Source organism: Volvox carteri (assembly GCF_000143455.1).
Source record: "Volvox carteri f. nagariensis unplaced genomic scaffold VOLCAscaffold_108, whole genome shotgun sequence".
Taxonomy (NCBI): Eukaryota; Viridiplantae; Chlorophyta; class Chlorophyceae; order Chlamydomonadales; family Volvocaceae; genus Volvox; species Volvox carteri.
Genome location: NW_003307651.1, coordinates 75,982 through 101,518, shown reverse-complemented (window position 1 = coordinate 101,518; position 25,537 = coordinate 75,982). Strand labels below are relative to the sequence as shown.

The window sequence follows — 25,537 nt, the reverse complement described above, 5'->3', positions numbered from 1 at the left end:
GGGAGGGGGTTGGCGGCGCCGCCACGCTCCTCCATCTCGTCCAACGGTCAGGTGGGCCCTCCGCCTCCACGTAAGCCTTATAAAGGCGGTGCTGGCGGCGGCGGCAAGGCGGGCCCCGGCGACAAGGGTGCAGTTGTAGTACCTGGCGGCGCCGCCGCCGCTGGGGGGGCTGTAGCGGTGGCACCCCCTGCCCCCCTGACGGCGGCGGCGGCCGCTGACGAACCCCCGTTGGAAGAGCTTGATGAGGAGGCGGGGCAGCAGCTGGTGAGTGTTCGTATGTCTGTCTGTATGAGCTTTGGGTTGCCTACGTTAGGGTTTTATAGCCAGTTTACATGCTACGTTACGTTAAGACTTTTTGGGAAAAGTGGTCGGTTCGGACATGGTAACGGTACGTTACCGGTAAAGTGGACGAAAAGTCTAAAGTGACCGGGGGAGCGGGGTGAATTTCGTCAAACGTTGACCCCTCCTACCGTTACCTGAATTGCGTCGCCAATTTCACGAATTATAACAAACGGCCAAGCCCAATCGCTTATAAAGACCACATACTTGACAAATTGTGCGCGCTTTGCACTCCGACCGAATTCCTTGTTGCACCGCTGCCTTATATTCTAAAAATGAACAAGGACAACACCGCCCGTATTGCTCGCCCGCTAGCAACCGCTAATATGGCAAATAGGCAACCAAACGCAGTATCAGGGCTGAAGCCGCTGGGGAAACAGCAAGTCGGCCGCATGGGCAGCGGCATGGGCAGCGCCGAATCGGCCCGAACGCCCCAGCATCAAGCAACACGAATTTATTCCAATCCATATGGGAATATGCTGAAGTTTTGGCCATTGAAAGCCATAAAATGGAGATGGTTTACACAGCTCGTCCAGCGAACACCTCGTCGTAATGTCCCATGTAAACTGGGTGACTTTCTCAGGCCCACTTTTACCTAAAAGGTTTCGCAACGTAACGTAACATGTAAATCCAGTATTAGGGTTTTACGTTAGTGTTCCCTACGTTAGCACGCTCAGGGGGGGGGGCCCGGGTGAGGGGTGACGCGGGAAGGGGGGGGAAAATTGGGGAGGGGGGTAAAACACAATGGCAGCGGCGGCGGCGGCGTATAGGGATGGTGCTGGTGCTGGTGAACTGGTGGAAAAGGGTCGGGGGATGTGGGGGCGGGGGTTGAGGTCAGGATGGAGATTGTACGGAGGATGGGTTGCTGACGTCAGCTGCTGTGGGGACACGCGGCCGCCTCCTGCTGGGGTCTCCCCTCTTCATCGCGCTCTCCTTTCGCGCGCTGCTGCGGCTGCAGCTTCTGCTGCGGCTGCAGCTACTGCAGCTACTGCTGCTACTGCTGCTGCTACTGCTGCTGCTGCCCCCCACCAGTGCCCTCATTGTTCTCCCGAACCCCGTGGGCCCACCTTTCAAACGTTTTTAATCCTGGGTACATCTCCCGTACATTGCCGTACCTCAGGCGCCGTACATGGATGCCGTCGTGAAGGTGTACTGTATGCATACGGAGCCGAACTATTCTCTACCTTGGCAACGTAAGCGGCAGTACAGCAGCTCATCGTCGGGATTTGTCGTACGGTACGGCGGCCGTAACTGGCTGCTCACTAACGCCCACTCCGTGGATTACCATACACAGGTGTGTTTGCATGTATGTATGTATGTATGTATGTATGTATGTATGTGGGAAGGCTCATGAGGAGTTTTAGGGTTCTGTTATGATACCACACACGAGTTAAGCTGCTGTAGTAGGGGATCGGGTGGGGGAGTGGTTAGCAGGAATGGATGAAGGCAACCGAACCCGTACCGACTGCCCGGGGGCTAACTGCTCGGGGATAACGAACAACCGAAAGGAACAAACGGTTGGGCAACGACCGCAGCAAAAACGCGCAGTCAGGCGCAGTAAGGTGCGACCCACGGGTCGGCCGAACACATAACTCGCACTCGACATGAAGCAGCTGTATGGCGCCGGTGCTCAGTACGACAGAACAGAGCTCCGAGTTATTGCTCTCCTGCCGCACTAGAGAACATCAAAGAGAACCAGATGTGCGCCAGTCGGTGGCGGTGGCGGTCGCAGAGCGGTCACAGGGCCCCCCTGCTGCAGATGTAAGGCCCTAGTCCACGTGGCCTCGTCCCCGTTGGGTGGGAGGGAGGTATTTAAGGGGTTTTAAGGTCCTTCCCTGCCGTACAGGTCAAGGTGAAGCGGCGGGGTGACGACCGCAAGTTCCTGGCCCGGGTGGTCAGTCTCGGAGTGGAGTGCGACATCGCCGCACTGGAGGTGGATGACCCGGAGTTCTGGGGGGCAGTAGCTGCGGAGGAGGAGGAGGACGACGACACGGCTGTAGCAGCAGCAGCACCCGCGGCAGCACGGACCTTTCCCCCGGCAGCGGCGGGCGAGGATGGCGGTGATGGTTCGGCAGTTGGTAGTTGGCAGTTGGGGGTTGGAAGCGGTCGCCAACTGCCGGTTCTGGAGCTGGGGCCTCTTCCCCGCCTGCAGGACGGCGTGGCGGTTGTCGGTTACCCCGTGGGGGGGGACACCATATCCGTTACGGCGGGTGTGGTCAGCCGAATTGAGGTTACGGATTATAGCCATGTAAGTTCTGTACGGGTGTCGTACAGGTACAGTACGGATGTACGAGTGGTGTGGTGTGATGTGCAAATCCTTCTTTTTGTGAGAGGGAGGGGGAGGGGGAGGGGGCAATGCGTATGCTTGCTGTGTGGGTTGGTATGTTTCCGTTAGACCGTTAACAATCACCAATTCGTTAATGTCGTTTTCTGTCCGCTGTACAACCCGGATCTGTCCTTACCCGTCGTTGCGCTCCCCCCACGACATCTTCCATTACAAGTTGCCGTACCCTATTCCGTACTCCCTTTCTTCACCCGATTTCTCCCTGGTTATCCCCTAATACCCCCCCCCTCCGCCCGCCTGGTCGTTTTCCGCGTGTTGCATTTCCCCCCACAACCCTTCATACATACATATACATATACGTATATACATACGCACACATACGCCCCACCCCAGGGCTCGACCGAGTTGTTGGCCATCCAAATCGATGCGGCCATCAATGGCGGCAACAGCGGTGGACCCGTCTTCAACCGGGCGTGTCAGTGCGTGGGTATTGCCTTCCAGGTGTGTGTGTGTGTGTGTGTGTGTGTGTATGTGGGGGGGGGAAACGGGGGTAGACGGGGAAGGGGGGGGAAAGGGAGGGCGGGGGGAGGTGCCAGTGGAGGACTGCTTGCCTTGGCGGACTTGGTCGCTGAGTCAGCCAACCCCACCAGTTCGGAAGTGAGGAGGGAGGTCGTTGCATCCTGTATGTATGTACGTGTTCGGGGTTGGGGAATGTCGCACAGTGTCGTGTCGCTGCCGAGTGTTCGCGTCGCGTCTGGGTTTGCCTTTTCGGTTTTCCGTACATCCTGCCCCAGATCGAAACACACACATACACACCCCTTACCCGCTCCTTCCATTTCCCCTCATCCTTATCATGTAATTTCTCCCCCCCCTAATCCCCCCTAATCCCCCCAAACCCCCCAAACACACATACACACACACGCGAAGGCGCTTGTGGGCAGTGATGTGGAAAATGTGGGTTACGTCATCCCGACGCCCGTGGTTATCCACTTTTTGGAAGATTATCTGCGTACATCGACATTCACCGGCTTCCCTGCGCTTGGGCTACAGTGGCAAAGAATGGAAAGCGAGGCGTTACGTCGCGCGTACGGCATGTCTCCGGGACAAAAAGGCGTGCTTACCCGGTCCATAAACCCCACCTCCGCGGCGGCGAGTGTACTGCAGCCTGATGACGTGGTGTTGGCGTTTGACGGGACCCCGATTTCGAATGACGGTACGGTGCCGTTCCGTACGGGCGAGCGGATCGCGTTTTCGTACTTGATCACGTCCAAGTTTGTGGGGGATACGGCAAAGCTGGATGTACTTCGAGGTGGGAAGAAGATGGAGCTAAATGTCACGTACGTTTCGGTTTCGGGGTTGGGGGTTTCGAGGGGTGCGCGTGTACATGGATGCGTGTGTGTGTTTGTGCGTTGCTTCAAAGAACATTAAAACCAATGTGTATATATGTATGTATGTGGTGTGGTTTAGTTTCCCCCCTTCCTCTCCCTGTGTGTGTACGACCCCGTCCCCCCCCCAGCCTATCGAAACCCAAGGCGCTTGTTCCCCCGCACCTGAACAACCGGGACCCGCCGTACCTCATTGTGGGGGGCCTGGTGTTTACGACAGCCAGTGAGCCGTACCTTCAGTCGGAGTACGGCAGTGATTACGGCACTGACGCACCGGTCAAACTTCTTGACCGGCTGTACCACGGCTTTCCCAAGACTCAGGATGAGGAGGTGGTGGTTCTGTCGCAGGTTCGTATGTGTACGTATGTATGTGCGTATGTATATGCACTTTTTTCTCCGCGTAATCAATATTTTCGGCAGTTGCACCTCTTTAATTAAACTAGGGTTTCCTTATGACTGTGCGATTTCCCCTTTTCCCTTCCTTCCCCCCTCCCTGCCTGGGCTTCCCTTCCCCCCTCTCCTCCATCGGCCGCAGCAGTCTTCCCTTGGCACCAGCTTCACTCGCTCGTGGTTTGGCTCCTCCCCTCCCCCACCCTTCCCCCCCCCCGACCTCACCCCGCGCTGTTCAGGTTCTGGCTTGTGACGCCACATTGGGTTATGAGGACGTGTACAACGTACAACTGCTGAAGTTTAACGGTCGCCACATCAGCAATCTGACTCAGCTGGCGGAGGAGGTACGGCAGGAGCTGCAAAGGGAGAGGGAGAGGCAGGCGGCAGTGGCAGCAGCCGCAGGGACAGGGGCCCAGGGCCCGGTAGCGGGTGATGGCGGCGGCGGCTTCCTTCGCTTCGACCTGGACTACAACGAGGTGGTGGTTGTGGAGGCCGGGGGTGAGTGAGTGAGTGAGTGAGTGAGTCCACCTCCCTTTCACACAGCACATATTCCGTATTTCCCCGCCCGTGAGAGAGAGAGAGAGAGAGAGAGAGAGATGTCACATTCGTTGTGATATTAGCTACCACTGTGATGTGATGTGATGTTACCCCCCCCCCCCGGGATGGTGGTCAGGGTGCGACAGTCCGATCGGGTCCCGACAGGAATGGCACTTGTGCTGAAAATCCCGACAGGCTTTGAAAAATGCTTTCGGGCGGACCCGACGAAAAAGGGGGAAAATGCCAAACGGCCATCGGGAGCCCCCGTCGGGGCCCGGAGGGCTCCCGTCGGGGGACCCGACAGGGTTAGGGGCGCTAGGACCGCCCGATCGGGTGCCGTGGGTCGTCGGTGGGCCCTTCGGCGACGGACAGCTACAGCGATACATAATGGCATTCATAAAAATATAACTGGATGGAAATATGTAATGTAGTGGTAGCATTCGTTCACTTCGTTGCCTCTTCTTCTTTATCCTTTGACTCTGCTGTACAGGGATCCATGCTTGGATACATAAGCGAAGGGCACACTACCTTATCTCGACCTTATTGACAATTAATACAAAGACCATATGCAGCTTTACATTACCCTTTCGAACGTTTGCTGCCTCGTCCTGTAAGTCTGTGGGCTTTACCAAAACAGCTTGATGCTCACAGGCAGACGTGCAGGCGTGCATGTGTTGCTGTGTGTGGGTGTGTGGGTGTGTTTGTTCGTGCATATCAGAACTGTGAACTGCAAAATGAGAACTGGAAACTGCGCATATAAAATACGAATAAATGTAATTTCAAGCGGCACACAGCGAAATTTCGTTCTTGCGTCACCCGACAGGTTTTGGGATGGGCTATCGGGGCACCCGACAGAAATTGAAAGATATGCAAAAACGCTATCGGGTGGGCCCGACGGGCATGGGAAGGGGAAAACCGGCAACCCGACTATTTCAGGAAGGTCCTGTCCAACCCTGGTGGTGGTTGTGGTGGTTGTGGGAGCTCTTATCGGAGCGCCTTGAGAGGCACCGGACCATACATGCACAACAAGTATTTGCAAGTAATTACCCCTTCGTCCCGCTCTTTTCCCCCTCCCTCCCCCCCCCGCACACACATACACACACGCGGCCCCCGGGTCCCAGATGTGCTCAAGGTCACGCCCGACGTGTTGAGAGCGCACTCCATACCGCAGGACATGGCACCGCATGTCCGGGAGGCGCTCAAGGGGGCAGCAGGGGGAGGAGGGGGGGGACCGGGGGCGGTGGGGGAGCCAGAGGGGTCGTTGAACAACAGTGATGGCGGGCGGGCCTAGTAATGCAGGGGGGGATCTGTCTGTATATCTATCTGTCACTCGGATGTCAGCCGGCCGAACAGGCGTCCCGTCCTACGTTCATTCGCTCACGACGTAGCTTGTGTGTGCCGTACAGGCAACCCCTCTCTAAGGCTGTCGCTCGGCCGGTGTTGACACTGCCGGCGTTGCTTCAACTAAGGTCCATTTCATCGTGTTCAATGTTCAATCCATTGAGACCTCCCATCTTGCACGCGGCAGTGAAGGGGAGCAGAGCGAGTCCCTGGTTCCGTACGTCTTGGCCACCGCATGTAATAATTACTGGAACGGACTTGTCTTAGGGTCCCATTTACCCGCTTAGTAATCGCTTAGTGGATTCTTTATACCAACTACAGTAATACTTACCAGCAGCGACAACAGCTTCATGTATCGCAGCTCTACTAACAGCCTAACATATGAAGGAAGAAAAAATAACAATTCTCTAGTCCCACTGAAATCAACAAGAAATGATACAAAAGCATTCGCAGCCATGTATTTAGCTGACATCTGTCACAGATTTGAAGTTTTCTCGGAGATCCGAGCCTGAACAGCTCAACAGCGGAAGTTAAATGTCAATCTTACACCTCCACAAAATTATTTGCAAGCCTGGAATCAAAGTATTGACTAAAGCAAGTAATGTACCTTTAGTACGTAGTTTCGTATGCGTTCAAGATCATTGCCCTACCTAACATAACGAAATCTGCCTGCATCATTCCCAATTCCTTATGCAGCCAGACCACTTGCAAATAGCCAATATGATCATGTAAATTTGCTTGATCACAGTAACGGTACGGTCCCGTAGTTACGAACTGTACAAACTCACTTTCTGTTACGCTATCACAACCTAGTGTACGACACCAAGACTCCAGACCACTTGTACAGCAATTTGTAATTACAAGGCCCGGGAATAGAGCTGCCATCACCAATCGAAGCAATCGTAACCCAAGCGGGTCTACCAGTGACAGGTGTCATAATCCAGATTCACGTATGGTAAAAGATAGGCAAGTGCCCAGTGGGGTAACCAAATATGTGCGAAGATAATGCCAAGTGGCGAAGTGCCAGAGCCTTAGGAAATTCCTCAGGGAAATATGCAAGTATGCCACAACAGCGGGCTGTGTTTCGTTCTCCGTGTGCAGCCGATGATCCATCACAGGGTAATACCGCGGGGATAGACATGTCACAGGTGATTGTGGACCACCGGTACATATGTACATACATATGTATGTCAGAAGCCATAAGTGGATAATCAGGCATCACTTCGTTTTAGCGCCTGTTGCGCTCATCCATTTTTGCATTTAGCTGCAAACGGCGAAGTGGGCATCACGGTGCGATTATTCACAAACAGGCGCTGTAACCGTAGTTGTATATGTTACATGTCGTACACTGACCGTCGGCCAGCAGCATGTGCTCGCCCCCCACACACAACGGTCCCGTCAGGGGGCGCACACAGGATCATTCTTAACAAATCTGAAACAACCTGAAATGGAATATTCCCGTACGATCTCCTTCCGCGCTCTCATGATGAGATTGCACACCAGAAGGCTTCCAAGCTTGATCGCATCAAAAGACACAGTAACGCTGCGCATATCTACATCTGTGAAGTATAAGCACTGGATGGGGCTGCCCTTTTCGGGAGCCGCAGCCGTCATGTGGCCAACACATGCTAAGGTTTTCATTCCTCGTTTAGCACGTCGTAAGCTAATGCAGTTTCGTTTATGTTGCTGGGCTCTGGAGGCAAACAGAGCACGAAGAGGCAAGTACCATGTCCCCAGGGGGCAGCGGTTTTGCCGCGGTTGTGGTGCTAATAGCCGAATCGAGGATGAAAAACACGTGTTATTGGAATGCCCAGCCTATAATGATATTCGTGCTGAAGAGGAATTCGATCATCAACAGAGCATGTTGGAGGCCATGAAATGGGAACCAGCACGTCTGGCGAGGATGTTGGCACGTATGTGGGCTCACCGAAACTCAATTACCCCCTTTGGACGCTAGTCTGGGCTGATGTGCGGTGTTTTTTTCCTTTCCTCCGTGGCTTTTAGGCGTTGTAGTATTGCCCTTGGGCCTTCGGCTCGTATGGGTAGTCTTACAGGTATGGGGTCACGCACCCCCAACCATGTAACACACACACACACATCCGTAGACATCCATACTTGTAATAGCTCGCTAGTCCATGGTACGGCACACACATTCTGTCAGGGAGTATGCGCTCGCTAGTGGGCCAGATATACCCAACAGCAATGGAATGAAGTCCGCGGTTTGGTTGATTAGGTTTTAGAACGACCTACATACATACGATACAACCACCACTGGCTACCACTAGAGCCGGCTGCACCTACTAGGATAGTACTGTAGTCGCTGGCAGCTGAAAAGGCCTCTCGAGATGCTGGTGGTCACGCTTTGCGCGTATTTGTAGAGCGGTACTGTGTACCAGCTACTACAAGTACCCCCAAGCTAAAGTTCCTTGTACTGCTACTGCCTTGGTGGACCAGTGCGGTACGTGGGGCAGCAAGAGCCCGATTTGTAGCTGTTGTAGATGCTGACGTAGCTGTACGGGCGGAATACATAGGCAACGGTGAGTGGGGGGAGAAAGGAAGGAGTGTTAGTTATAACACACCCGACATGCACGTGGGCATCATTACCTAGTGCACAGATAACAGTGTGATTAATTGAACCGGGGCGGTCTCTCATTGACAGTGCCTGAGTGGCAAATGATGCCTTCATGATTGATGGAGTATTCCGTGGGCACCCAGCAGGCAGGGTTGGGTTGGGTTGGGATGGAGAGGGGCCCCAGCAGGGAACAGCAGCAGCAGGTGCACAATACACACCACCACTGTTACACGCCTTGTTCATGTTACAGTTATTTGTGCCACGCCACTTTGCGGATACACTGCTGGGAGGTTTACATGCATGCAGAATGAACATTGAGCCCGTGTATGTATGTATGTATGTACGGATATATATGTAAAACATGACCTCATTTCCCGCTGGTCACCTAGCGAGCGAGCGAGTGGCTATTTCATTCGGCAAAGCAGCTTACTTAGGCCACGAAAAACCCAAACGCCTCCTTACCACTGGCCATAACCAGTTTTGCACAGGTTGCTCATGGTGATGTGGTTCTGAATCGCTACACACACCACGCCACCGTTGGCTTGTTCTTCAGTCCAGTTCAGGGTGACTGCACATACACATACACATACACAGGGTTATGGATGCAAGTTGTGTTATTGCACAGTTGCAGTGTTATACATGGTGTAACAGACCTAGCAGAACATGTAGACATTGAACTGTTCATGATGAGGTGCATTCGAATTCCCCTAGCTAGCTGTAGCGAGCTAGTAGCAGTACGTACCTTTCAGGGTATCGGTTCCCGTGGCGCCCCAGCTGTCGGCGATCGTCTTCATCGGACCCCCAGCAGGGTACACTGTGAAGCCTCTGACCGCCGACCTGAGTGTATCCTCTGCAATTAGCACGTGGTAACAGCAGTGGTAGTTGAGGCCTGGCTAAGCTATAGCCAGGGCAGGCAACAGAAGAAAGGCTCTTGTGGGTTGGCTCTCCATGCAAAGATAGATCTCAAGTGATGTAGGAAGGTCCGACTGCTGCGGCCACATACAGTACAACCATACGCACATTCAGTCCCATCCACAAACCATGCAACCATCCATGTTTGCCCACATTGCCTGATAAGGCTACAGCGAGGGAGAACAACACAACAACTTTACCTGCAGACCACTCAATCTTTGCAAGCGCATCGCTTACACTGTAGCAAGAGCTCTGCATAGCAGGGGGTAAGCAAATGACGGGACAGCATCCTTAGAGAAAATCGTTCATGTCCTGGGGTGCGAGGTTGCGAAGCGATGAAATGAACTTCTGGGCGAATAGGCTCGTCATCAGGCAGGCTCCCTTACACTTAGCAGCAGGACCGATACAACTGAACAGACCAGGTGTAGTAGCTGTCGTACAGAAGTACGGCTCATACTGGTAAATATTGATACTGGTTAAGCACATTACAGCTTGTGTGTAAAAGGGTTATTGAAATCTCTCTATTCATTATTACAGGCTACGGTGCGCCCCACTTAACCAGTTGTAATTATTATTAAATTTTTCATTTTATTCTTAGGTAGTTGATTATGCCAGCTGATGGACTCTGTAACTGAAAAGGAGTTAAAAGGCCAGGGGCATGTGAGGGTGCGCGTCATGTGACATGGACTGACCGCCATCCACTGCCCCAGCGGAAAGGAGAAGGACGGGCACAGGCTGCTGATGTGGCTGGGACCTGGGAGGGCCCCAGACATAGTAGGTGTCCGTTGAGAAGGCCTCTATTTTGCTGGCGGAGCACCTCAGCGTGTGCCGTACTATCTACAGCTACTGCAGCAGCTAGGTGCATGGGAGGAAATAAAGCGAATGGCAACCCGCGGGTCCCTCCGTGGGGCACCTATCTGTCTGGCCTCACCGGCTTGAGCTGACTCGAGTCCACCGTGTTGACGGTGAAGCAGTACTCAGTGACGTTGCGGCCCCAGCGGATGTTGCCCGGCTGTGTGTACCAGTTGGGGGACACCGTGTACGGCAGGACGCCCTGGTTCTTGTCACATCTACATCTGCATGGCAGGAAAGGAGCAGATGTCCGCAGGGACGACAGCACCAATAATAGTAATATGGATATTTATTTCACCCAGCCAATGGTCCTAAAATGTATTTTGATCCATGCGTGTTAGCATGGTGTCTTTGCTTTGCTGAGTACACCTTTTCAAGATCTGTAGGCACCTTTTCAAGATCTGCAAGCACGACAAAGTCGCTACCTTGATAATATACATATACATGGGTTTAATTCTTGTGAGAGGAAGCTTCCAGTAAACTTCCCGAAGCGAGTTAGGCAAGTTAGGGCGGCCGTGCCGTGCCCCGTGCACACATCTGTGCCCTCATCAACGAATCGTCGTGAAGTGAGGTCGCATCAAGACGTAAATAGCACCCTCGGATGCCATGTTAGGGAGAATGTCAAGTCCCGCAACTGCAGATGTCATACGACGGGTACTGTAGTACCTGGTACACAGTACGGCACACATAACAACTACAAATACGCGCTAAGCGCTCCACCAGCATCTCGAGAGGCCTTTTCAGCGGCCAGGTACTACAGGTACTCACGATGGTGAGCAGCTGGGAAATGGGGCCCACGGGTCGCAGTGCTTGGACGACGGTGAGAGGTCATCCAGACACCGATGTTCTACAAACTGTTCGGTGGAGATCACCACCTGGTATCCCTCCAGTTGCGGCTGGCAGATATCGTTGTCACTCGCGAGCTCAAGGAATACGGGAAGCTGCTGCTGCAATGCTTTTTTAACATTATGCACAGCAGCAACGTCTGAGCCGTTAAAGGCGCCGCACACATTGAGTTGTGTGCCAGAGCAGTCGGTTGGCACGAAGGGTGAGAAGACATAGATGTTGGCGGCCTCCAGTAGAGAGTTCATGAAGTCGGAGATCTTCTGCTGGATAGCGGCGCAGGTGGCCTCATCGAAGCGGTAGGGTCGCACATCATATGCCGGGGGCTGAAGGGTCGCCACGATGCAGAAACTGCAACTCTTCGTGGGGTACGAGTCAGGCGGTGAGCCATTGATGTCTTCGTCGGGTTGGTGTCCACTCGGAAGGCTCGGGGGGAAATTCGGGTAATCACTGTAATAGTCATGGAACTCATGCGCACTCGCGCTGAACCACCTGCCGGACAGTGGAACGCATGTGGAACGCCGACTCGGACGGAAGCAGCAATAATAAGTAAGGGACAGCAGTGCTTGTAGTTGACACGCCCATTGCATAACCAAGTTGTGATTTATAACAAATTATCTTGCATGCTATAGTAGTCTGAATAATTGTCAGTTGTGGCATAGAACCGCGATTGTGCGTGCCAATGTAAAAATAGGACCAAAGGCAAAAACACGCAAATCCTTCAGGTTTATGGCCTGGTAATGAGCGCACATGTTTTTGTTTTTTCGAGGATTAAAAAATCAATGCGATGCATCCAAACAATCTTACCAGCCAATCGCCAGCAGCAGTGCCGTGAAAGCGAAAGCTCCCTTCGAAAAGTAAGCCATGTTGTTATATTTGGACAGATTATACGTTATCTTTTGTTTATCGGTATAGCGCTCTTATGTACGCTAGCGATAGCTGCGGGTGGGCCCTACGCCTACATGAAACGGCGGGCAGGAGTATGTCCAAAAACTGCAGGTGCTGCTTCCCTCGCCGCCCCGAGACGCAATGTCTATTCGAACCAATCAACTCAATTTCATTTGAATTAGATTTTTTTTATAAAATCTGACACAAACCGCATTCTATCGAATGGATGCTCGCCAAATAAATATGTGGTTGCCTAATCTGGCCCAACCACCGTTGTGCTGCGTGTTTGAGTGAGTCGCACCCAGACTTGACACCACGCTCCACTCGCACGTGCGCTCGGATAGAATTAACATCACCTATGTGACGGAATGCACCGGAACATGCGGAAACCTCTCGCCCCAAACGAATCTCATCGCAGTCACGCTGCCAGCAGCAGCTCGTGGCGAGCAGTGCAGCGGCGTGAATACTGGGTTGCACTGCAAGAAAGTTACGGCGAGCTTTCAAATGCTCCACAGTCGTATTTACAAAAAGCGCGGGGCTGATAAGTGCAACTAATTGCGAAGTCGGACTGATGGAGACCTACATCGGATTTTGTTGTCCATCCTTTAAATTGAATTTAATAATTTTGTTCTTAGACCTTAGAGCTCCAGAGACCCAGCCGCTCTTCCGAACGCGCTGCGCTCTAAATGTCAGCCGCCAGGTGGGCGGGCGGGCCGCCTTCGGAGCTATCTAAGCGAGCAGCAAGCCAAACTAAGCTCGTAACTTCGAGCGCTCGGGTCCAACCGATGGTGGCTGCCCACGCTAGTGGTGGCTTATTGGCAACGGCTGCAATAACCCGTCGCATACCGCACAGGCATTTTCCATAGCCTTTTGGAACCCGGCAGGAAGCCGACTTGTGTCTGTTAGCACGTCATATGGAGTGACATATATCTCAGCAAGTTGTGACTAACTGTCTGTTGGGGTGAATTTGATCGATCGCGGTCCGCCTCAAAAGGGCCATCTCACCAAAGCAGTTCGGAATAAATCGCAACTCCCGGATTGGATTGTCGATTGCTAACTTATGCTGATGTAAGGCATCGTGTACAGAAACCGTTATCGACGCCTGTTGGTATCCGCAACCGACTAGGAGGTTGAAGTACGACAAAGAGTCCGGCCTTTGGGTCATTATTTGGTTGGTTAGCACGTAATAAGGCCAGACGTGTGCTGCGCGCAGTTATGATTTTGGTTGGTTGGTTGGAGAGCAATTTCAATCAGCGCCCAACGAACGCAGTCTCGATACCAATGTTACGATCGCGCCTATTTAGGAACCTCTCCACTTGCGAGGTGGAACCGAAAGACCCCGAGTGATGGGTGGTGAGCCGTCTTATCGACCGCTCACCGGCGGAAGTACGGCAAAGCGCATCAGATTAGGCGAAGGCCTTATGGCGAAGGCCAAATTACACCGACGAACGATAACGAATAAGCGAATGAGAGTAATGTAACAGCTCATGCTCGTTACATAAGCCCCTGAATAGTGGGCAACCTAACGGAAGTAACTGCTGTGTCTATTGCCTATTCGGCTGTACGGACAAGTACGGACAAAATCCGGACAAGTTTGCTTTCCTATTAACGGTCACGATTGTTGACATGGAACAAGGAATGAGCGAAGACCCTTGCAACGAACAACCGATACAGTTACCGTTATCGTTACAGTTACCGTTACAGTCAATATGGGTTTCAAACACCAACAAAAAGGGTTTCCAGCACCAATCTCTAAAACACAAACTCGCTCCCGCATCCTCCAACAACACCTGCAGCCGCATAGCGGAGCAGTAGCAGCGGCAGTAGCTTTCAACTCCTACCCTACAACCCCTTTCCCCCGGCCTTTTCCCGCGCCTTGTCAACACGCTTCCCCCCTTCTGCCCCCTCCGCCATCATATTCCCCACCACCAGGTCCATCATGGCTCGCGCCTCTCCCACGCGCTCAGCCGAAACACACATGACGGCACGCAGCGGCCTCAGGTCACCCTTAGCCACCGGACGGCCCTCCAAGGGGAAAGTGAAGCTCCAGGAACAGACCTGCCGGAGGGGAGGAGGGGGGGAGGAGGGGGAGACGAGCGTGTGCATGTGTGTGTGTGTGTGTGTGTGTATGTTTTGCGGTCTAAAGGGCCGGGGGGTTTCAGAGGGGGCGAAGAAGCAAATACACCAGGGGGAAATGCACACAGGGTTTTAGAATGTAGAAAAAAACTAACTGGGGCGCAAAAGGACACGATGCGGGGAGATCAGGGGACGCGAGTTGGGGCTCCCGCGTATTTTGGTAGAACCCCGCCCCGAAACCTGACAAACACACGTACATACATACATACACGCACCTGGTGGAGGTACTCGTCCTCCGGCCTCACATACACAACGAGCTGCTCCTGGTAGGAGGGGAACGGGAGTTGAGGGGGTTTGTGGGGAGTGGGGGGGTTGGGTGGTGGTGAGGCTGTCCGGGGTTTTTCTTGGCTGGGTCTGCCTCCGCAGCAGCACCACCGCCAACACAAACAACAACACCGCCCCCTCCTCCTCGCCACTACCACTCTTACTACCAGTACCCAGACATACAGACATACAGACAGACACGAGATGTCCGTACCTTGCCTGCCGCACCGCCGTTGCCCTTCTTCCCCCGAAAAGAGCTCTTGTTGAGATTGCTGCCTCCGGAACCACCCGCACCACCCGCACTGCCGTTCTCGCCATCCTGCTCGTACGTTTGTGTGTATGTACGGAAAGAGTGGGTGGGGCTTTACGCGATCTTGACTTCACATCAGAAGACGGAGAGAGGGACGAGAACAGTGTATGACAATTTAAACATCATAATTGAAGTTGCAGAAATCCCCATGAAGGGTGTAAGGGGTGTGTGGGTCGGTGGGTCGGCGGGACGGTAGTTATAACCACTAAAACCTAAACCCCCACTCCCCCCCCAACACACGCGCGCGCGGGGGGGTCCGAGGTTGAATCTCGCAGGCTGTAACTAACTAATCAGGCTCCTTAACCACCCCAACTACCATTCCAACTACCACTCCAACGAACGACGTGCAAGGACCACCATCACTGTTGGGAGGAAACACACACACACACACGCACGCGCACACACACGCCACATCCCAGAGATAACCCCCCCCCGAGAGTCCGCCCTTTATCACCCCCCAACCCCTCCTCCTATACCCCCCCCCCCACCTCCTCCGCCTCCCCCCCCTCCAGGGTGTCCGTGTAAACTCGGGTGACGTGCAGGTAGCGGCGGAAGGCGAACTCCTCCCGCTCCTCCTGCATGTATGTATGTATGTGTACCGGAAAGAAAGCGAGGGAACCAGGGTTAAAGATGGGACGTAGGGGGGCAATGGGGTTTGGGCAAAACACACAGGCACGCACGCACACCCCTCTGGTCGGAGAGATTACGGGGACCGGAAATAAAGGAGTGGGAAGAGGGTGAGCCGATGTACGGAGTTTCGCCCCTGTGAACGTGGGTTTGGGTGTTGGACGTGTGTGTGCGTGTGCGCGCGTGTGTGTGTATGACTCACAGGTAGCGCAGTACATTATCCTGTACGTCAACAAGCAGTGCACGAGTCACGAATCTTGTCTTCACAAACAGAACTACGCGACGTCCACCCCCCCCCCCCGGGTGGCACATACCCCCCCACCCCCCACCCCCCACTCGACCCCCCCACCCCCCCACCTACCGCGGGGTAGTCCTCGTCGCGGGCAGCTCCCTCTATTTCCTGATTGGCAGGGCACGAGGGAAATAGGAGGGGCGGTAAGTGCATATGATGGCAAGATACATACATACATACACACATACATACACATCACACACATACATACACACATACATACATACATACACACATACATATACATACATACACACGCACACATGGCTTTCTATCCGGGAAACAACAAACCCTCCTTAAGCCCCTCCGTGCTTTCGTACAACCCCACCCGTATTGCCGCCCGCCCCCCCCAATACCCCTACATCACACTAACCCCACAAGCTAAACCCCCCTCCCCCCTCTCCCGCCACTGCTCTACCCGCTGCTACGTCGTCGTGTGTGTGTATCACAACGTAACTGAAGCTGACGAACTCCTTTTTCTCTCCCCCCTCCCAACCCCCGTCACCCTCCACCCCAACCCCCCAACCCACACACACACGTCCCAACCCCCTCCGCTCGCTCCACATCACAACAAACATCACACCACATGCGGCTGTCCTACAACGCCCTTTCCAACCGCCTTTTCCCGCACAGCCACATCTGACCCCGTATCCCCAACCCCCTCCCACCCCCTCCACTCCCACTTTTCCACCCCCTCACTAACGCCAAACCGATAGAGACAGGCGCCTATGTGGCTGCATCCGTACGCTATCTGTACGAATGTAGGTCCGTAAGAATATTCGTACTGACCTCCATCAGCATTTGCATCAGCGGTGGAGCCAGCTGGGGGGGGCAGTTGATCAGTCGCTCCGAAACCAGAAGTGCCGTACCAGCATCAGAAAAGGCCTGGAGGGTGAGGACGTGTGTGGGCGGGGATATGGGGGACCAAAACGTACGGCAAACTTTCCTTTCCTTTCCTTTCCTTTCCCGGTGACTCAGAGTCCTAGAGTTCCTAGAAACATATCGGGATATATGTTTAGCCGTTAGGCAGGTAGGTAGGTAGGTAGGTAGTTACGTAGGTAGGTAGGTAGGTACGTAGGTAGGTAGGTAGGTAGGTAGGTAGGTAGGTAGGTGGTGATAAGTGGTGGTGTCAGCTACCCCCGGACTGAAGGTACGGCCGCAGTGCCCCCCTTACCCTTGCTGACGTCACTGTACCCGACCGCAAAGGGCCCCCCACCCCCCACCCCTGTGGCAGCGCCGCCGCCAAGACTACTGCTCAAGCACAGCAGTGGTCCGTCATCCAATCGGTCCTGAAATGCTGTCCAGTCCATGTATGTTTGCCCACTCCGGGACTGTATCCGTCTATCTCTCCGGGGGGGTATCAGCGGCTTCGCTCATCAGGAGGTTCGTGTTACCCACTCACGCGCCAGTCACAAATCAGGTGAGGCAAACGACACGACATGAAACGGTCGCAACAGAAAAGGGAACACCCCCGTAACCCACCAGCGAATTGATATCAGACACACGCATACACACCACCTATCCTTTTCCCCCTCCCGCCCCCCCCTCTTATCCTTTCCTGCTATTTCCACAACCGCCAAATTAGCAAACAAACGAACAAATCAACATGCAAATCAACAAACGTAGGACATACATACACACGCATATCGGACATGCACACACAAACGCACGTTCTTGCCTTGTCCAGTTTCCCCCTTGTGGCCTCGTCCGGGCAGTGGTCCCTCAGATAGCTCCGCAGCTGCCCCAGCCAGGAGCTGCCGGCCGCGGGACCACGGCTGGTGTTGAAGGCAGTTAGTACGGCAAACGGGTCATCCTCCTCGGAAGACTTCACTACCGTACCAACAGCCGTCTGCGGGTTTCGGTGCGGAGGGGTAAATTGATTCGGGGGAGGGGGGGGTTCGGGGATGGGGGGAGGAATGAGGGATGTGCGAATGGTGGGTACTACGTGCAAGAGGCCAACTGCCAACTGCCAACTGTCGGCGGAGTCCAAAGCGGTGACGCAACTGCCCGTACTGCAATCCTTAGGGAGCCCCGGGAGGGGGGGGGCCCGGGGATATGGTGGGAGTGGAGGGGGTAAGACTGAGAACCTTCCATCGTGCTTAAATTGCTTAAGAATATGTACGACGCCCACCTGCCGTATTATGGCGTCCACCAATCCGCTGCAATCGTACTGCTGGCCGTCCAAGTACGTGTTGAGCAGCGCTTTGAGCCCTAGGAAGTCCCGTTCTTGGGGGTCAAAGAATTCAAATTGCACGTTGACCTCCTTATAAGCCTCCCCCTCCTCGTCGTCATCCGATTCAGCTTCGCTTGCGGAGGCATCTGGGCAGGAGTCGTCATCGCTGTCGCTGTCATCATCATCGCTGTCGTCTTCGTCCTCGTCCTCGTCGTCATTACTTTCCCCTTCATCGCTGCTATCATCATCCGCTTTGCCATCATCATCCTTGGCGTCGTCACCTTCGTCATCGACAGCGGCTTTCCGCTGCTCCTCCGGCTGCTCCTCTTCCTCAACCTTCTCACGCTTTAGCTGAGCTTCTGCTTTCCGTTTCGGCATAATTGTCTGCTAGCGCTATATTGTCCTGGAAGAAAACGAGTGTTTAGGGTCCTAGCACGGAACGTGGCGGCTGCAAATGAATCAGTTTTTATGATATGAATGTGCAGCGCGTAGAGGATGCTGAAACTTTGGAAGGGAAGTTAGCTAAGCTGTTTTAGCGCGATGTCGTAGTGAGCCCAGCACGACACCGCCGTCGTACCAGCCACTTCTTTGTCCAAAAACGGAACGAAAATACTTCCGAAGCCTCACTCCCTGGTGCTATGGCAAATGGAAAACCCACGCAACGATTCTTGTTTTCTACAAACAAAATGCCCTTAATCTGCCCCAGTTTACTTTATCCTGCTAGTATCATATGTCACACGAGCATTCTAAATGTGCCAACGCGATAATTACATAATTCCAGGCATGTTTCTTTGAAAGAATGATAATTCCTTGACTGACGACTGAAGCTACTTGCAGTAGCTGCCCCAGGACCTGCAGCATGTATCGAGTAGAGCGGCTAGCTTGTCCGGAGTCTATCCCGAACGGCTGGTGTTTAGCAGGTCGTGTCCACCACCTGCCACCATTCCTCGATCGCCATCTGCATTTCCGCATCCCGTCCAGCCACAGCCTCGCCGCAGCTTCGCCATCGCCATCGTCAACATCCACACCACGCTCTGCGGCCGAGCAATCCGCAGCCACGGCCCCATCATCAGCCCCGGCATCAAAGCCACCCACATCAAGTCCATCAAGTATCTCACCAAACCACTCCACCCGTTCACAGCGCCCACCTGCCATCCCAGCCCGATATGTGGCTCGCAGACCTGCCAATCACGACGGCGGAAGGGACCGCACTAAACCCCCACCCTCGCCGCCGCTGTACAGCCGTGACCCCGAAACCACACCTTCACCGCCTCCACAGCAGCAGGACCGGCAGCAGTCCAAGCGGCAGCAACCATCACGGCTACAGCCGCCGCCACACTCAAGACGGCGACAACTAAATTCGCGAGCTCAGCAGCGACCCAGCCCCAGCTCCAATCACACCGGCTCTGATACCAATGACGCTGGCAGTAGCAGTAGTGGTAGTGGTAGTGGTGGTGCTACTGCCAATACGAACGCAAACGAGTATAAGCAGGACTTGCAGGACTTGCAGGAGGAGGAGGAGGAGGAGGAGGAAGAATGGGAGCTTCGTCACATTTTGAACCCGCCGCTGCTGCTACTGCCTCCAGCAGCAGCGCCAGGAGGGGCCCCCCATCGGAGGGCCTCTGCCGGTCCGTCTTCGCCCTCTTCTCCCCCCGCCGCCGCCGTCGAGGGGCAAGTCACTGCCAGTCTCGCTGCTGATGCTGATTTCGGAGCGGCCGCCGCCATGGTGTCGTACGGACCAGGTGGCGGTGGAGGCGCCGCTGCAGCCGTACATTCTTTCCCCTTTCGGGGTATTGGTCCCGGGGGAGACCCCCTCCTGGAGCGATTGATATCCGAGGCGGACTCGTTGCAACACGTGGCACAGCTACTCGTACATCGCGGCCATCTCCACGACCACAACCACCAGAGCTTCAGTTCTGGATCCAGATCCCATCCTGGATTCAGATTGAGTTCCGGATCCGCAAGGAATTCTGGATCTAGTTCCATTTCTGGATCCAGCCGCAGTCCTGAATCCGGCCCCTTGGGTCAGCGGCTGCTGCTGCTCGCTTGTCACCGAATGGCGGTGCTGGCGGAGGAAGAAGGAGCAGCAGAAGAAGAACAACATCGCCAACATGACCAGCAGCAGCAACAGCAGCAGCAACAGCAGCAGCAGCGGGAGCCGCAGCTTCAGCCCAAAGGGGTTCCGGAGCAAGAAGCACAGCTCCTCCAGGAGGTTTCGGAGCCCCAGCCTCAATCTCGGCCAGGGCCTCCTCCTCAGTCCCCGGCCCCCCGGTGGGTTTCGGAGCCGGTAGCTGTGCTAGCTGATGAGGTCCTCCGCTCCGTCCGCGTGAGGGGCGGGTTGCTGGTGAGTGGAGGGCGGGTGTACGGCGAGCTGGTGGAGCTGCTGTGGTTCCGGCTCCGATACCGAGATCCTTGGTTCTGGAGCCAGATGGTGGAGGTGGCGCGGGGTGAGCTGCCCTCCCTGCTGCCGCGCGAGGTGAGGGGTGTGGAGACAGGTAACACGAACCTCCTGATGAGCGAAGCCGCTGATACCCCGGAGAGATAGACGGATACAGTCCAGGAGTGGGCAAATATACATGGACTGCATTTCAGGAATATCTACCGACGTATGCTATGACTTGAATGGGGGTGAGGCTGGGGGTGGGGGTGAGGCTGGGGGTGGGGTTGAGGAGGGGGGGAGGGAGTTAGGGTGGGGCTGGGCGGTGGCGCTTGGTAAGAGCAGCATTGCGATCTAGCTCCCACTCCTGCTGTCCACCGCACCTCACCTTACCAGCTACATCCCATGCCACGCCGGCTCCAACGCAACCTAACATGGCCAGTCAGATCAGGTCGCGCCTTGCCGCCTGTTCCCCCCCCTACCTCACCCCCAGATCGCGATCCTATCAGAAGCGGCAACGGGGACTGTCAGCTGTAGCATTGAGACCGAGGGCAGCAGCAGTAGCCAGTTCGGCGGCAGTAGCAGTAGCAACCGCACGAGCCTCCCTGCCGCCAGGGCCGGGCATGTGGGTGGTGTTTCGGGCCCTATGGATGCTGCCGCTGCTGTACAGCGGTGGTTGGAGGCGGTTGAGGATCGACTGATCGAGTGCGCGGAGAGCATTGGTGAGGGGACGGGGGGAGGGGAAGCGGTCGGCGTGTCGTAAAAAACACAACCAAATTCGACGTGACACCCCCGTCGACCCCCCCAATCAACCGGTTCCTCTGCCTCACCGTTTCCCCCCCGTCATTACCCCCACCCACCCCCCGACCTCCGTCCATTCATCCCCCACTACCCCCCCCCCGCCCCGCTTCCACGGCTCCCCTTCACAGACCCTTCGGATGCCGTACGTCTGCTGGCCTGCCTAGCCGCCCTCCACCGTACACCCACGAGGAGTTGTGTACGACTTCTCGTGGCCGTTGCAGGACAGGGCTTCACGGGTTGGCGCTGGAGGGGCTGTAGCAGCAGCTCTTCATTGCAGCAGCAGCAGTCCGTACAACAGTCGCCTTCCGCAGGTGCGGTACATCCCCCCCAAGCCCTACTACACCCATGCCTTCCCCTCCGCTATACACACATAAACACACGTCCACGTCCCCCGCCGCCTCCTGCAACCCCCCCTCAGGTTCCAATCGGAGTGTGGGAGTGGACGGGGGGCGGGGGGAGGGGCTTTCTGAGCCCCAGCTGCGGACGTTGCTTCTGGTGAGTGAGGTGGGGTGGGGGGGAGAGGGGGGTAGAGGGCGGGAGGACGGGCGCTGCCCTCTGGTTTGGGGGTCCCGCACAATGTGGCGTCATCGGCGTTGGGAGGCGTCTCCAGCGTTCTTGCACACAGCAGCAGAATTTGGATGAGATAAACACCCCTGTCGTACAATTGTACAGCTGCTGTACGAGTGCCGTAGTTCCGCGCCGTCCCCCGTGTCGCGAGTGTCTCGAGGGGTGTAGCACCTGAGGCTCATAACATGCATACATACATACATACTCCCCCCGGCCCCTCTCGTGGTGTCGTTGTAGGCCGTATCAGCTGTGGACGGGGCCTACCCTGGGGAGCCCTGGCTGGCCGACTGGTGTACGGCATACAGAAAACACATCGTGGGGGGGAGAGGGGAGGGTGTGACCCACGGGTCGACGGAGGGGGACGGTTGCGACGAGGAGGCAGCAACAACAGCATCAGTGGCGGAGATTCTGTACTGCCTGGCGACACTGCAGGTGTGTATGTATGTGTGTATGTATGTGTGTGCATCTAGATAGTTGAGCTGTGCTCGTTTTTGTGTTTTTTTTGTGTTTGTGTACGTTGATACCGGAGTGTCACGCATGTGTAATGTCAAAGGCGTGTGAGAGAATCAGGCGACACAACAGGCTTGACGATGATGGTGGGTGCATTACTCCACAAGGTAAACGTCTCGAGCATGACGAATACGGAATGGTAGTAAGGTGATGTAGTGGCCGGGACGGCGACGGAGGGGTTCCGAACCAGTCGGCGACATGTTGACATACACACATACATGCGCACACAACCCCGCCTCCTGGTGTGCGTTCCCTCTCACTCGCTTGGTTAACCTAGTCAGCTGTCCGGGTAACTTAGGTGGGGTTTGCAGTTCCAGCCTCCCTTTCTCCAAGTCTCAACATTTTCGGAATATCCCACTTTCGTGACTTTGAAGCTTTCACTGCGTCGCCTCTTCTTCTTCTTCTTCCTCCTACCCGTCGCTGAAACCCCCCACTCCCGCCGCAAACCCCCAAACCCAAAGTTCGTTCCCCCCGAGGACTGGGAGGCTGCAGCTCTGGCTGCCGTACAGCCCGGTCTGGACCCCTGGCTGGCCCTGGCTGCTGAGCTACAGCCCTCCACCGCGGAATGGGCCCTCGCTCCGGAACCACTGCCGCAGCTACAGCCGCTTCAGCCGCAGGTTGAGGTCGGGCGTGAGGTACCACCTCCTGCCCCCGCCTCCAACCCGGCGCAGCGGCCGGCAGCGTCACCTGCCGTACATGTGGCGCCGCTGCCGCCGCTGACGTTGGTGCAGCTGGCCTGGGCGGTGGGAGCCCTGGCGGCAGCCTGCCCGCTGCCGCCGGCGCCGCCGTACACTGCTGGCAGCGCCGGTCCCGCGGTGACGGCTCGCGCCGCCCGGCGGCAACGGATGCGAGGGCACCGGCGGCGGGTGTTTGGAGCTGCGCTGGCGGCGGTGACGTCATGGGGCTCCGTCGGAAGTGCAAACGCAGCTGTAGCGGCGGCGCTGGCGGCCGTACATAGCACCCCCGATGCCGTCGCCGTCGCTGCCGCTATGCCAGTCCCTGCTAGCGGGCCAGCGGATTGGGCTGTAGATCTGTCTGACGATAAAGAACAACGTGACGAGAATGCGGCAATAACAGGGAAAGCAGCAGCACCAGCAGCAATAGCAGCACCAGCAATAGCAGCACCAGCGGCGGCGGCGCTGGCGGCTGTAGGCAGTGAGGTGGTGGTAGAGCAGCTGCCCAGTGAGGTGGTTGCTTGGGCGGCCTGCGCAAGGGACACGCTGTGGGCCCTACGCGCCGCGGGGCTGGCGGGGACAGTGCCGGAGGGCGGTTTCGGAGCAGCGGCGTCAATCCACTGAGAGGGGGGGAGTGCCGTGATGTGCGGGTGATGGAGCGGTGGGGTGGGGGCTGGGTGGGGTGGGTCGCCTCTGGAGCTGCCTCCGAGCCGGGGGTTTGCGGCTTCCGATGTTTGGATCGGTCTTAGTACGGAACGTTATTTGGCGTGGGTTGGAACGGTACGACAGTGTTCATATGTGTATGTATGTACGTATGTATGTTTGTATGTTTTGGTGACCTGAGCTGCACCGCCGCATGTGTGTGTGTGTGTGTGTGTGTGTCTAGCCAATTGTATTCGACATGTCGGGGTCTGTAAGATGGTGGTGGCGGTGGTGGTGGTGGATGCGTGGGTAGGTGGGCAGTAGGTGGCAGCAGGCCGAATAGGCTCCCGACAGACAGACAGACAGACATCACGACTAGTAATCCTATCGTGGCATCAAAGTCCATTCATTTAATGAACCTAACATACGGCATGCTATACAGTATACATAACCACCATGCATGCATGTACACACAGCAGCAACTGCTCAAGACATTTTAACAAACGAATGTTTAAACAATCCAGCTAGGGGGGTCAGTCACATACACACGGCACGATCGGCGTGTTCCTTCCAACATACATACATACATCCATGCATGTCCATCCATACATACATACATGTAAACACACTTACACGTCAGCACATGCACCAACACAGCAGCCCCCACAGTGTGTGTCGCTCAGCTGCCCAGGCGCGTACTCCTCGCACCTACATCCGCCCACCCACTCCCATGCTGTACAAGGCCGGGCGATGCCGTACATCTAACAGCTGACAAACCACCTTCCCTCCTCCCCCTCCTCGGCCACACACACACACACACGTCACACGATTCCCTCGGGGTCCCAGCAGTACTTGTGTCCGTCCTCCAGCGCCCCCAACGCGGCCATGTGGCTGCCCCCCAGTGCCCAGTCGGCCCCCAGCAGCAGCTCCTCCCGCCACTCGGATATGCGCTCGGGTCGTACACTCTTGGGAATGACCGCACAGCCCTCCTGCGGGGCCGGCGGGGGGGGGGAGTGCGGGAGGAGGGGGAGAATGAGTATATGTGGTAAGAGTACGAACAAGTCGTACAATGCAGTGGGAAAAGGGGACTTATGCATGTTTGCGATCAGCCACTGTGGGGGGCTGGATGAGGAGATGCTGGGGAGGTGGCTGGCTGGGTATCAGAGCTTGGAAGTAGTCTTCCCCCCTCCCCCCTCCCCCTCCCCCCTCTCACTCACCTGCAGTCCCCACCTCAGTAGCACTTGTGCAGGAGTCCGCCCCACCTCCGCCGCCACTTGCTGTACGACAGGGTGACTCAGTAACTCGGAGCTGCCCAGCGAGGTGTACGCTACCACAGCAATACCTGGGGGCGATGTGTGTATGTATGTATGTATGTATGTATGTATGTATGTATGTATGTATGTATGTATGTATGTATGTATGTATGTGTAGGAGCGGTAAGACGAACCACAGGCGATTTAAGCAGATATAGGCCACAGCTAAAATCGTCTGTGTTGTTTTCTAATTCCCAATTTGCGGTTTTACCCGGGTGCTGATTTCCCTTTCCCCGCCCCTCCCCGGCCCCCTACAGCCCCTACGACCGTAACCGTCATGGCAACCACCACCCCCGCTCCAATAACCCCCCGTCCTGTCGTTACGTACATACATACATAAATACACACAGTGGTTTAGCATTTCCAACGAAATCGCACAAATGGATAGCTAGTCAATTAGTTAGTTCGTTAGTTGGGGGCCCCAACTGCGGAGATGGCAAACAAAGGCGGCGCTAACGACGGGCCCCCCTGCCCTTCCCGGCCCCCCCCACCTTCTCGCCCCCCTCCC

General features: G+C 55.6%; 5 protein-coding genes across 5 annotated transcripts in view; 2 read left to right on the top strand and 3 right to left on the bottom strand.

The window, feature by feature from the left end:
* Nucleotides 1–1,462: 1,462 nt before the first annotated feature.
* On the top strand, nucleotides 1,463–6,531 carry VOLCADRAFT_84677 (serine protease). The gene is made up of 9 exons (XM_002958834.1): nucleotides 1,463–1,633; nucleotides 2,186–2,299; nucleotides 2,429–2,587; nucleotides 3,017–3,124; nucleotides 3,551–3,960; nucleotides 4,140–4,356; nucleotides 4,638–4,742; nucleotides 4,815–4,896; nucleotides 6,057–6,531. The coding sequence occupies exons 1-9, from the start codon at nucleotides 1,469–1,471 to the stop codon at nucleotides 6,224–6,226; spliced, it is 1,530 nt and encodes a 509-aa protein (XP_002958880.1). The 5' UTR covers nucleotides 1,463–1,468; the 3' UTR covers nucleotides 6,227–6,531.
* Nucleotides 6,532–8,710: 2,179 nt separating this feature from the next.
* Nucleotides 8,711–12,329, bottom strand: phV3 (extracellular matrix glycoprotein pherophorin-V3; the record flags this gene model as incomplete). Its single annotated transcript, XM_002958819.1, has 7 exons — nucleotides 12,263–12,329; nucleotides 11,381–11,947; nucleotides 10,692–10,836; nucleotides 9,961–10,012; nucleotides 9,591–9,698; nucleotides 9,311–9,416; nucleotides 8,711–8,786 (listed from the first exon to the last, which is right to left on the bottom strand). The coding sequence occupies exons 1-7, from the start codon at nucleotides 12,319–12,321 to the stop codon at nucleotides 8,711–8,713; spliced, it is 1,113 nt and encodes a 370-aa protein (XP_002958865.1). The 5' UTR covers nucleotides 12,322–12,329.
* A 1,684-nt stretch (nucleotides 12,330–14,013) lies between these two features.
* VOLCADRAFT_108356 (uncharacterized protein) lies at nucleotides 14,014–18,523 on the bottom strand (the record flags this gene model as incomplete). The annotated part of the gene is made up of 9 exons (XM_002958818.1): nucleotides 14,014–14,401; nucleotides 14,695–14,742; nucleotides 14,958–15,062; nucleotides 15,542–15,628; nucleotides 16,042–16,080; nucleotides 16,762–16,857; nucleotides 17,196–17,319; nucleotides 17,643–17,821; nucleotides 18,104–18,523. 9 exons carry the CDS (start codon nucleotides 18,521–18,523, stop codon nucleotides 14,186–14,188), a joined length of 1,314 nt encoding a protein of 437 aa, XP_002958864.1. The 3' UTR covers nucleotides 14,014–14,185.
* A 162-nt stretch (nucleotides 18,524–18,685) lies between these two features.
* VOLCADRAFT_100196 (uncharacterized protein) lies at nucleotides 18,686–23,358 on the top strand (the record flags this gene model as incomplete). Its single annotated transcript, XM_002958833.1, has 10 exons — nucleotides 18,686–18,693; nucleotides 19,388–19,887; nucleotides 20,403–20,416; nucleotides 20,574–20,621; nucleotides 21,016–21,244; nucleotides 21,452–21,634; nucleotides 21,742–21,818; nucleotides 22,128–22,322; nucleotides 22,862–23,030; nucleotides 23,072–23,358. The coding sequence occupies 10 exons, from the start codon at nucleotides 18,686–18,688 to the stop codon at nucleotides 23,356–23,358; spliced, it is 1,710 nt and encodes a 569-aa protein (XP_002958879.1).
* A 693-nt stretch (nucleotides 23,359–24,051) lies between these two features.
* Nucleotides 24,052–25,537, bottom strand: part of VOLCADRAFT_108355 (uncharacterized protein) — a gene marked incomplete at its 5' end in the record, with an annotated part of 4,651 nt that continues 3,165 nt past the window's right edge. Inside the window, 2 exons of the mRNA XM_002958817.1 lie at nucleotides 24,052–24,705; nucleotides 24,934–25,058. Of these exons, the coding sequence (XP_002958863.1) occupies nucleotides 24,538–24,705; nucleotides 24,934–25,058 (293 nt within the window). The 3' untranslated portion in view covers nucleotides 24,052–24,537. The remainder of the gene's footprint in view (nucleotides 24,706–24,933; nucleotides 25,059–25,537) is intronic.

Excerpts from the sequence above, each read along its gene's own strand:
- VOLCADRAFT_84677 (XM_002958834.1), top strand. The coding sequence starts at position 1,469 with ATGGATGCCGTCGTGAAGGTGTACTGTATGCATACGGAGCCGAACTAT. Across the intron at positions 2,300-2,428 it reads ACCCGGAGTTCTGGGGGGCA|TTGGGGGTTGGAAGCGGTCG; the intron begins GTAGCTGCGGAG and ends GGTAGTTGGCAG. Across the intron at positions 3,961-4,139 it reads AAGATGGAGCTAAATGTCAC|CCTATCGAAACCCAAGGCGC; the intron begins GTACGTTTCGGT and ends TCCCCCCCCCAG.